This window comes from Mytilus californianus, unplaced genomic scaffold, assembly GCF_021869535.1.
Source record: "Mytilus californianus isolate M0D057914Y unplaced genomic scaffold, xbMytCali1.0.p SCAF_14, whole genome shotgun sequence".
Classification (NCBI taxonomy): Eukaryota; Metazoa; Mollusca; class Bivalvia; order Mytilida; family Mytilidae; genus Mytilus; species Mytilus californianus.
The window spans coordinates 2,109,899-2,120,050 of record NW_026262626.1 but is presented as its reverse complement, the minus strand read 5'-3'; the positions used below and the strand labels follow the sequence as shown (position 1 = coordinate 2,120,050).

General features: G+C 32.2%; 1 protein-coding gene across 1 annotated transcript; it reads right to left on the bottom strand.

The window, feature by feature from the left end:
* Positions 1-323: 323 nt before the first annotated feature.
* LOC127724006 (uncharacterized) lies at positions 324-9,794 on the bottom strand. The gene is made up of 2 exons (XM_052230741.1): positions 9,652-9,794; positions 324-2,311 (listed from the first exon to the last, which is right to left on the bottom strand). The coding sequence occupies exon 2, from the start codon at positions 2,298-2,300 to the stop codon at positions 453-455; it is 1,848 nt and encodes a 615-aa protein (XP_052086701.1). The 5' UTR covers positions 2,301-2,311; positions 9,652-9,794; the 3' UTR covers positions 324-452.
* Between the last annotated feature and the right edge of the window lie 358 nt (positions 9,795-10,152).

The following is a 10,152-nucleotide window of genomic DNA, read 5'->3' as shown; positions in this document are numbered from 1 at the left end:
ACAATCGACAATTTTTAATAATAGGAAATATAAATGTGATAACCAATTTAAGAGAAAAAAAAACAGAAAAGGGATTTGGAGGCACGAATGTATAAAAGCACGGTGCTATTCTCAATTTGTAATTTATCGGATCTTAACATTACAGTAGGCATGATTCTTTTTTAGAAACAGTGCCTCAACTTGAAAAATTTCGACATTTATCTATCGTCGATGGTTAGACACATTGTTATAGTGAAACATTTTAAAAGCACAAATGAATCATTTATAACAATAAATGTTAGAAAACACTTCATCAAAATTACTACAGGCAAAATATTTACATGTTTTTCTATCCTAGATAAATATTTATTCATAAAGCATAAGCATGTTAAATTATGATACATTTTTTCACAAAAAATGAATGCTGAGATGCACCTCATCATCAATAAGTTCGATTTTAATATTCCTTTCATTTACTGTTTATACATTTGTTTTACTACATCAAAACATAAGCTACAAAGGAGTCTTTGGACTTGGTTATTTGTAATATAATACCCTTTTCTGATAATTATTTCTAGATCTCGCAAAGCATATCCCTTTCCAGTAAAGTCTTCAAGATGATGAAAACATAAAAAAAGTAATAAGTGTCCAAAGAGGTGAGGAGGAAAATATTCCAACTCTTTTACTGTGCATTTCAGTTCGGCTGGCAACAAGTGGGACGACTCGGTCATATAGACGTCGTTTATAATTGCGTATCTACAGGCAGCAAGTAAACATTGATTCATATATGTCATTCTAAGTTTTTCAAATGCATTTTGTGATTTTAATTCAACACGGAGTTTTAATAAAATTTTGGATGCGTCACATTCAGACAGACATTGGATAATGATGTGTATACACTCACGGTATTGTTTACAGGTGTAGAAGAAAGATGCTAGTAATAACCAACCAGCCGCGACATCATGATGGACGCCTAGTAACAAATGAAACATGCATTTTCGATATCTCTTATAATTATATTTGTTGTTTCTTTTGTTTTTGTCAACCATACACATCCGACTATGTGCTATTGTTTGATGACGCAATGATAAAAGATATGCACAAACATTTGTTGCCGAGAGTTCTTGACATTTATCATGGGCTATCCATTTTAATATCGATATTGAATTTATACCACTGCTAATATATTCTGCGTTTACATAAAAAAAGAATGGAACAGCAGACACTCTTGGTACAGTATCTGGTGGTAAAGAAGATAACTTGACAAAACCTTGCAGTGTGTCTGTACATAAAAGACAACACCAACCTTGTTTATATAGAAATCGCATGGTAGATAACAACTCAATTTGCTGTTGCTTTCTAAATCGGTTTTCAAAGAAATTATTTTCAGGGATAAAGTAGTGAAGGCATGTATTATATTCTACACTATACAAAAGACGCCGTAAACATTCATTGAAACAAGAAAGAATGTTCTCTGGTTTCCAAATTAATTGATCCGATTCTTCAGATATCCAAAACATAACCGTTTTTACAAAATACGAACACAAAAGATCTCCATGTTTCTTCTTTATAATATCAATGAGTAGAATTTTCAATAACGCGTAGCAAAAAAACTGTGTATGGCAGAAGGAATAAACTAGAAGTTTTTCAGCTAAAGAAAATGAAATTCGCCATTCATTGTCCTTGTTCAGAGAGTCTGCATTCCCAATAGGAACAAAATGCACACCGTTTAGTAAAATTGAATCAATAACACATTCATCTGGCCATTGTGTTCTTGATCTGCCAATCCATTGACGGGCAGGATTTATCCATTCACAACATTTGAAGCATCTGGCAAAATCCAATTTCCCATTTATGTCAGATTGACATGGACCGTGTGTTATAGTGTATTCCGTAGAAAAAAGATCTCTGAACAACTTGCTGGAAATGTATGACGCATTTTGTTCATTTTGAAGTGTCTTATTCAGTATTGAATCGTTACCATAATGATAGTCGTATTTAACTAGCTTCGTAAAGCCAGGTTTTGTAGATTCATTGTCCATTAAAATAGGTATAGCACTTGTTAGGTCCTGAATTTTGTCGACGTTTTCATATACACGATAATTTTTTAAGACCTGCATTTCATCAAAATCACTTTCTTTTAAATCCAACCCTTCTGCCTTACTACCACTAATGACAAATTTAAAGCTCTCATCGTGGTCTCTGACACAATCAACCCAAGAGAATATCTGCCGTCTCATCTTCCCCACTTCCTCTGTCCCGATGACGTGACAAAGATAATCATAGAAGTGTAAGGAAAGGTCTTTTCTTATGTTGTCCATATTTAATCAAACTGAAATATTAAGATTTCAATGATTGGTTGATTTATTTTTACACATACTAATTGATAACTGAAAAGAAAGAGATCAACGATAGATCAAGGTACATTAAATATTACATATCCTTGGAATTCAATTTCAAAAAGATTAATTAGCCAATTAGAAATTCATTATTTAAAAATACACCGATTAAAATCATCCCTACGAAAGTTAAACGGTTGCCATCACGAATTGATTGACCGTTATAAAATATCTGTGTAACAGATGATTACGAATATGTTGCAATTGTCGAAACCACAATTCCATCCTCATTTCCTCGATGGCGACATCACCGAACAAGGCGCATCATCGAATGTGTACTTACCATTACAAAAACCTAGGATGCCACTAATGGAGCCGGATCTGGTTACCGGGTACCGAGATTTCCTCTGTTTTGGTGCTTCTCAGTCTTTCGTTTTCTATGTAGGGTTTTGTCAACTTTTTTTGTATTTTGGTCGTCTTTTTTTTGTTTTTTTTTGTCATGGATTTGTCAGTTTTGAATGTCACATGGTATATTCCGCCTCCTTTTTAAATCTGTTTGGAAATATATGAATCAGCTGATTTGGTTGGATTGCCATTGAGACAAACGGACAATGATGTAGACATTTATAGCTATAGGGCACTGTACGGCCTTCAACAGCTCTCTAAGCAGGTGCCCTTTGACAAATGATATACTAATATAACTTTGATATTTTGATTTTTATACGCATGTAGTAAGTCCAACGTCGAATAATCCCCCACAACCAAATAACTTGCATTACGAAAAATTTTGCCTGCACCAAATAGAAATTATGTTCCCTCGTTAATATATCGATTTTATAAAAGCCACTAAAAAGGAGGTTTTGTATGTATTGTGATGATAGCCACTTAAAGTCTCTGAATACAATGTACTTTGTGTCATGTCAATTCTTCATTAAAACTGCTGCATTTATTAATGACGAACGGGTACCAGTTCTAAAGAGGGAAAACTAGAAATAACTAGAATTTAAAGACAAAAAAAATGCAGATAAGATATGTGAAAACCGATAATATTTTGAAATAATAAATTTTATATGATTCAGTTTCAACATCCATAATTATTTGTCTGTTAATACTCTTATTTGTCCTGAGGGTGCCAATAAACAGTGTATGTGTTGTCATAAATAAGATAATACTGATATATAAACCACATTTCTATTTATTCATAAATATACCCTTTTACTTTTTATAATATGAAGCATCATTTCTTTTGTTTAATTCAACTGGATATTCCCCTGAAATATGTATGATTCTCGGAATGTTTTTAATTTTTCATTTGAAATCCTGGTGTAGCATTTATACTGATGATTTTTTTTGTCAATGACTCAACTTTCGATGATTAAAAGATCTAATTCAAAGATTGTCACCATTTGATTATTTTAATCATTACAACTGAAATGTTTCTGGTAACAGCATATGGATGACAAAGAAATATCTATAGACTATTTTTGTTTGTTTGTAGGACGAAGATTTAACTTTTACATTGTTATCGATGTATTCGATTTCTATACAAATGTGCATCTATTTTAAGATTTGTTATACATACACTTCGCTTTAATATGAGTGAATAAAAACATTGTAAAAATAATACACATAAATTCATCCTTTCATCCAAGTTCATTAGAGGATCCAAATGTTTTGGAGATATTGTAGAAAACGGAAATCTTGTGCATTTTTCTGACAATAAAGCTTTAGACAAATCTTGATCGCATCCTACGATCTACGATGTTTTGTTACTAAAAAGTGGCAAGGTTTACATTGTATATTGAAACCACAGACACAACACTTTTCTGGATCGAGGGTTGTGGCCAAAGTTAAATTTTCCAAAAACTGTAATAATTATGGAAAAAATTATCATTGCAGCACAAATATTTCATAATTAATGCGTCATTACTTCGTAAAATATAATGCAGTGTATCAAAACGAAGTAACTTTGTATCGATAGTTATATCACACAACTTTTTATATGTAATATTGTGGTGCTCTGTTAAAATATTTTTTTAAATATTAAAATCTCAGGGCCAATTTTCTTCCATTGTAAACCGTCTCTTTTATACATTGAAAGATCAAGACGGACTCACTATCATTTGAGCGGTCAACTTAAGTCTTTCAATTCATTTTTAAATAGCAATCTGTCACTTTGAGCCCTCCATACACACCGAAATGTTTCCTACATCTAGAAATAAGATTTTTTCAGTTTTCCAATTGTAAACGTTTCTTTTCTATATCGCAACATTTCAGCAGCGCCTGCATATAGACTATATATCTCCGAGTTGATACGACATTCCAGAGCTTGCATTTCCTATCATGAATTCCTTTAAATACAGTTGCTGATTACAAGGCAGCTATTAAACCAATTGTTCCAAGTGGTGAAGTTGAAATCCTCCCCTCAAAAATTTATGAACGACATCACAAGTTTGTTGGCTGTTATAGATTATCTGTTTCACAGATGACGACGGATATGTTCCAATTGTCTAGATCTTAGTCACAATACAGTCCTCTATTCCTCAAATGTTACCTACCGAATTAGACTTATCACCAATTTTGGACTAACATGAGCAACATGACAGGTAGTACATGTAGATTAGGATCTGCCTTCCCTTCCAGAGCATCTGAGATCATCCAGAGTTTTTAGTTGGGTGTTCTTGTTGCGTTTTGTTTGTGTTTTGGTTGTTTTTCGTTTTTTTGTCGCCATGGCATTGTCAGTCCGTTCTTGACTGATGACTTTGAATAACCGTTTGGTATCTTCCGCATCTCTTTTGCGTGAATTCCTCTGAATAGCTTTTGCTTCTATTATATCATCGAACTATAGACCTAATATATTGAAGCTTGAAAGATCAGGAAGGTCTAGTCAATGCTATTTACCTTGAATATTTAATTATTTTTATCTCTCGGTACATTCCGAAAAATAGTATTCAAAGAATTTTTTTCGATAAAATCTGTATATGTATACTAGCCTTTAAAGTGCAAACCAAATTATAAGAAATTAAAAGATCAAGAAGTTTTCATTGTCAGTTGAGCGGTCGCCTGTGCCTTTTTGCAATATATTTTGAATATCAAGCTGGCACTTTGAGTCCTCAATACACATCGCAGAAAAAATTTCATTAACTCCGCTGTGACATTTATATCTATGGTATCTTACTCTAGGCGCAATGTAATGACTATTAATAGGTCGAGACCTGAACCCTTTATCCTGGATTTTGTTTCTCAGTTGTATTATACACGTGACACTTTGAGCCCTCCGTCGATACCAAAGATAACAGGTTTCCATGACCGATTTAATGCAGATTGAAAGATCAGGAAGGTGTCACTCATTTAAACGGTCTAATGCAATATATTTTGTATAAAATTTCTATTATGACTTTCCATAGTTATTAGTTCTTTTATATATAAAAATAAGGAGATGTGGTATGATTGCCAATGAGACAACCATGCACCGGAGTTCGTGTTTTATATATGCATTTTTGGAGTGGTCATGTTGTAAAATAATATTTTTATTCTGTTTATTAGTAACGATTGATAAATTATAAAGACAGAATCGTGATCGATGTAAAGGGTTATATTTGAAAACAACGAGAACTTACGATCAATTGTAAGGGTCACAAAAGAATCATTACGTCTCTTTTAATGTATATATCCATTATTAAATACGGATATATAATTTGTACATTTTTAAAAATTATTTTTGACTGATTTTTTAAAAAACAAAGCGGTGTCATATGGTATTTTGAACCCCATGGAAAATTGACCCCGGGGTCAAAATACCGCTTTGGTAAAATGAACCCACCATGGTAAATTGAACCCCCATTGTATGGAAAATTGACCTCCCCATGGTAAATTGAAGCCCCTGTTTTTTTCATTCTAGATAATTATTAGAACATTATACATTATTTAAAAGCTTATTATAGATTGAAAATCAGACATACCAAAAGGGGAGGTAAATGTTCCATGGTAGGAAAAAAATACCATGGCTTGGTATAGGTGCTCTGAACATGCTGAAGTCTTTACCAATAAAATTTCATTCAAAATACTTATTGAAGCATTATGACTAGAACATGAACCTTCAATGTTTTGATTATTTGAAATCCTTAAATATAAAGGGAGTTAAATTTCCCATGGTAAAAAAGGGGGAGGGGGTCAAATTACAATGGCTCAGTAAAATTGTTAAAACATCTTTACAATATGACTTATATGTACCATATATTAATTAGAGTATTAAAACTTTGAAAAGTAGTTTGAAATAATTTGATTTTTGAAAATTGAGGTGTAAAGATAAGGGGGTTCATGGCAAAAGGAGGGGATTGGGAGGTCAAAATACCATATCTAAGAAAAATGGTTAAAAAATCATGTTTCATATATACCAAATACTAGTTACAGCATTATAACTATGTAAAATAATTTGAATAGGTATGACTTTTCCAGCATGTTGAATACATACAAACTACTTATAAGAGTATTATAACTATGTAAGGGAGTTAGAATAGCTAGAATTTTTGAAATTCGAGGTCTATAGAAGGGGGTTCAATATACCATGGCAGGGGGGTCAAAATACCATGGCTAAGTAAAATTTTCAAAACATCTTTTCCAGCATGTTGAATATATACAAACTACTATTTGGAGTACTATTACTACATAAAGGAGTTAGAAAAGCTAGAATTTTTGAAATTGGAGATCTATAGTAGGGGGTTCAATTTACCATGGCAGGGGGGTCAAAATACCATGGCTAAGTAAAATTTTCAAAACATCTATTCCAGCATGTTGAATATATACAAACTACTTATTGGAGTATTACAACATAAAGGAGTTAGAAAAGCTAGAATTTTTGAAATTAGAGGTCTATAGTAGGGGTTCAATATAACATGGCAGGAGGTCAAAATACCATGGCAAAGTAAAACTTTAAAACATCTTTTCCAGCATGTTAAATACATAAAAACTACTAATTGGAGTATTATTACTACATAAAGGAGTTAGAATAGCTAGAATTTTTGAAATTAGAGGTCTATAGTAGGGGGTTCAATATACCATAGCAAGGGGGGGGGGGGGGTGTCAAAATACAATGGCTAAGTAAAATTTTCAAAACTTTTCCAGCATGTAAAATACATACATACTACTTAGTGGACTATTATAACTATGTAAAGGAGTTAAAATAGCTCGAAATTTTGAAATTAGAGGTCTATAGTAGGGGGTTCAATAAACCATGGCAGGGGGGTCAAAATACCATGGCTAAGTAAAATTTTCAAAACATCTTTTCCAGCATGTTGAATATATACAAACTACTATTTGGAGTACTATTACTACATAAAGGAGTTAGAAAAGCTAGAATTTTTGAAATTAGAGATCTATAGTAGGGGGTTCAATTTACCATGGCAGGGGGGTCAAAATACCATGGCTAAGTAAAATTTTCAAAACATCTATTCCAGCATGTTGAATATATACAAACTACTTATTGGAGTATTACAACATAAAGGAGTTAGAAAAGCTAGAATTTTTGAAATTAGAGGTCTATAGTAGGGGTTCAATATAACATGGCAGGAGGTCAAAATACCATGGCAAAGTAAAACTTCAAAACATCTTTTCCAGCATGTTAAATACATACATACTACTTAGTGGACTATTATAACTATGTAAAGGAGTTAAAATAGCTCGAAATTTTGAAATTAGAGGTCTATAGTAGGGGGTTCAATAAACCATGGCAGGGGGGTCAAAATACCATGGCTAAGTAAAATTTTCAAAACATCTTTTCCAGCATATTAAATACATACATACTACTTATTGGAAAATTAAAACTATGTAAAGGAGTTTGAATAGCTAGAATTTTTGAAATTAGAGGTCTATAGTAGGTGGCTCAATATACCATGGCAAAGGGGGGTCAAAATACCATGGCTAAGTAAAATTTTCAAAACATCTTTTCCAGCATGTTAAATACATACATACTACTTATTGGACTATTCTAACTATGTAAAGGAGTTAGAATAGCTTGAATTTTTGAAATTAGAGGTCTATAGTAGGGGGTTCAATATACCATGGCAAAGGGGGGTCAAAATACTATGGCAAAGTTAAACTTTCAAAACATCTTTTCCAGCATGTTAAATACATACAAACTACTTATTGGAGTATTATTACTATATGAAGGAGTTAGAATAGCTAGATTTTTTTGTAGTTAAAGGTCTATAGTAGGGGGTTCAATAAGCCATGGTAGGGGGTCAAAATACCATGGCTAAGTAAAATGCTGGAAAAGATATTTTGAAAATTTTACTTAGCCTGTTAGACATGGTATAATACCATGCGGTATCATCATAATGACCCCGGGGTCAATTTTCCATATGGTATTTTGACCCCGGGTTCACTTTTCAGGGGGTTCAAAATACCATATGACACCGGTGCTAACTTCACATACATCATTTACTGTGCCATGACCTTAATGATCTGATTTTGTGCTTCCTATATATAGCTACATATTATGATAAATGTATTAATCCTTTTCAAAGAAAGAGCTAATTTATTGATATCTATTTTTTTTCAAATCAAAACAATTATCTGAAACCAACATTCTTTTAATTCGGCGACACTGAAAACATAATGATTATTCTTTAAAAAGAGTATAAAGCGAAACTACATATTAGGTTAAAAAAAGAAGTGCTTGTTCGTTAACTTCTGAAATATCCACAATGCAAATGAGTAATCTGTTTACGTAAGTACATCATTTTAACTATGGGGAAATATAATAGAACAACAAAAGATATGGGGTATCCATCCATGACACAAAATCAGTACATGCTTAGCAAAAAAACACACAAAAAGCAAAGGAACAGCACTTTTATTGCTGTTCTTCATCTCAAATTCACTGTGTGGCTATCAACACTGAGCAAAAAACTCTCACCTCAATGAATAAATAAGACGGCCCCTATCACCGGTTTTAGCGGAGTTCTTTGCAAAATGATTCGGATAGACTTTGTAACACAACGAAATCGGGCCCAGTCAAAAAAGTACATACTGGAAAGTTGTACATATTTAAAACAAAATAATTCCTACGCCTTGGTGTAAATATCAAACTATGTGGAATATATTTTAGTAATTAAGGTATCAAAAGAAAGGTGAACGACAATATATTTTTTTACAAACACCAGACCTACCTAGGATTATCTAATTTGTTATTAAGGTCAAAACTCATTTAGAAAATCTGTCGAGGTGCCGAAATAACTGAATTAACTGTATATGATTAAAAAAAAACAATTCTATGGCTTATATTAATAATTTCAGTAAATAAAGAATCAAATATCTCTAATATATGATTTACCTATTTGAAAACCATGTAATGGTAAACAATTCCTCCGAAGGTCTTCCTCTGTCTGTGTATTGTTTAATTCAATGTGTTATGTTCCTGTATCACCTTTAAATATTCAAGAAAAAACGCATTTACCTGGTATATATGATGTTGTGTAGCTTAATCATGCTTAGTAAAAAAAATCCTACGAAGATGACCCCCTTCCTCTTTACTTTGTAATAATATATGTCTTATACCTGTATCACGTTTAAAAATACATACAAAAAAAACGGAAAACCCATTACCTGATGTACACTTTTACAAAATTTACGTACTTAAGTTATAGTTTATTTTATTAAAAAACCTACCGTGACATTTATTTTTAATTCATTTAATCGTGAACTATTAAATCTCCGTTTTTACACTGTTTAATAAAATTTGGATGTATGAAAAATCTGTTTGGCTAAAAGAGGATAGTACCTTTTTCTTTCATTTTGTCATTTTGTTTGTCTTTGTTGACATAGTGGTTTATTT

Bases quoted from the DNA above. Each gene is read 5' to 3' on its own strand.
- LOC127724006 (XM_052230741.1), bottom strand. From the start codon at position 2,300: ATGGACAACATAAGAAAAGACCTTTCCTTACACTTCTATGATTATCTT.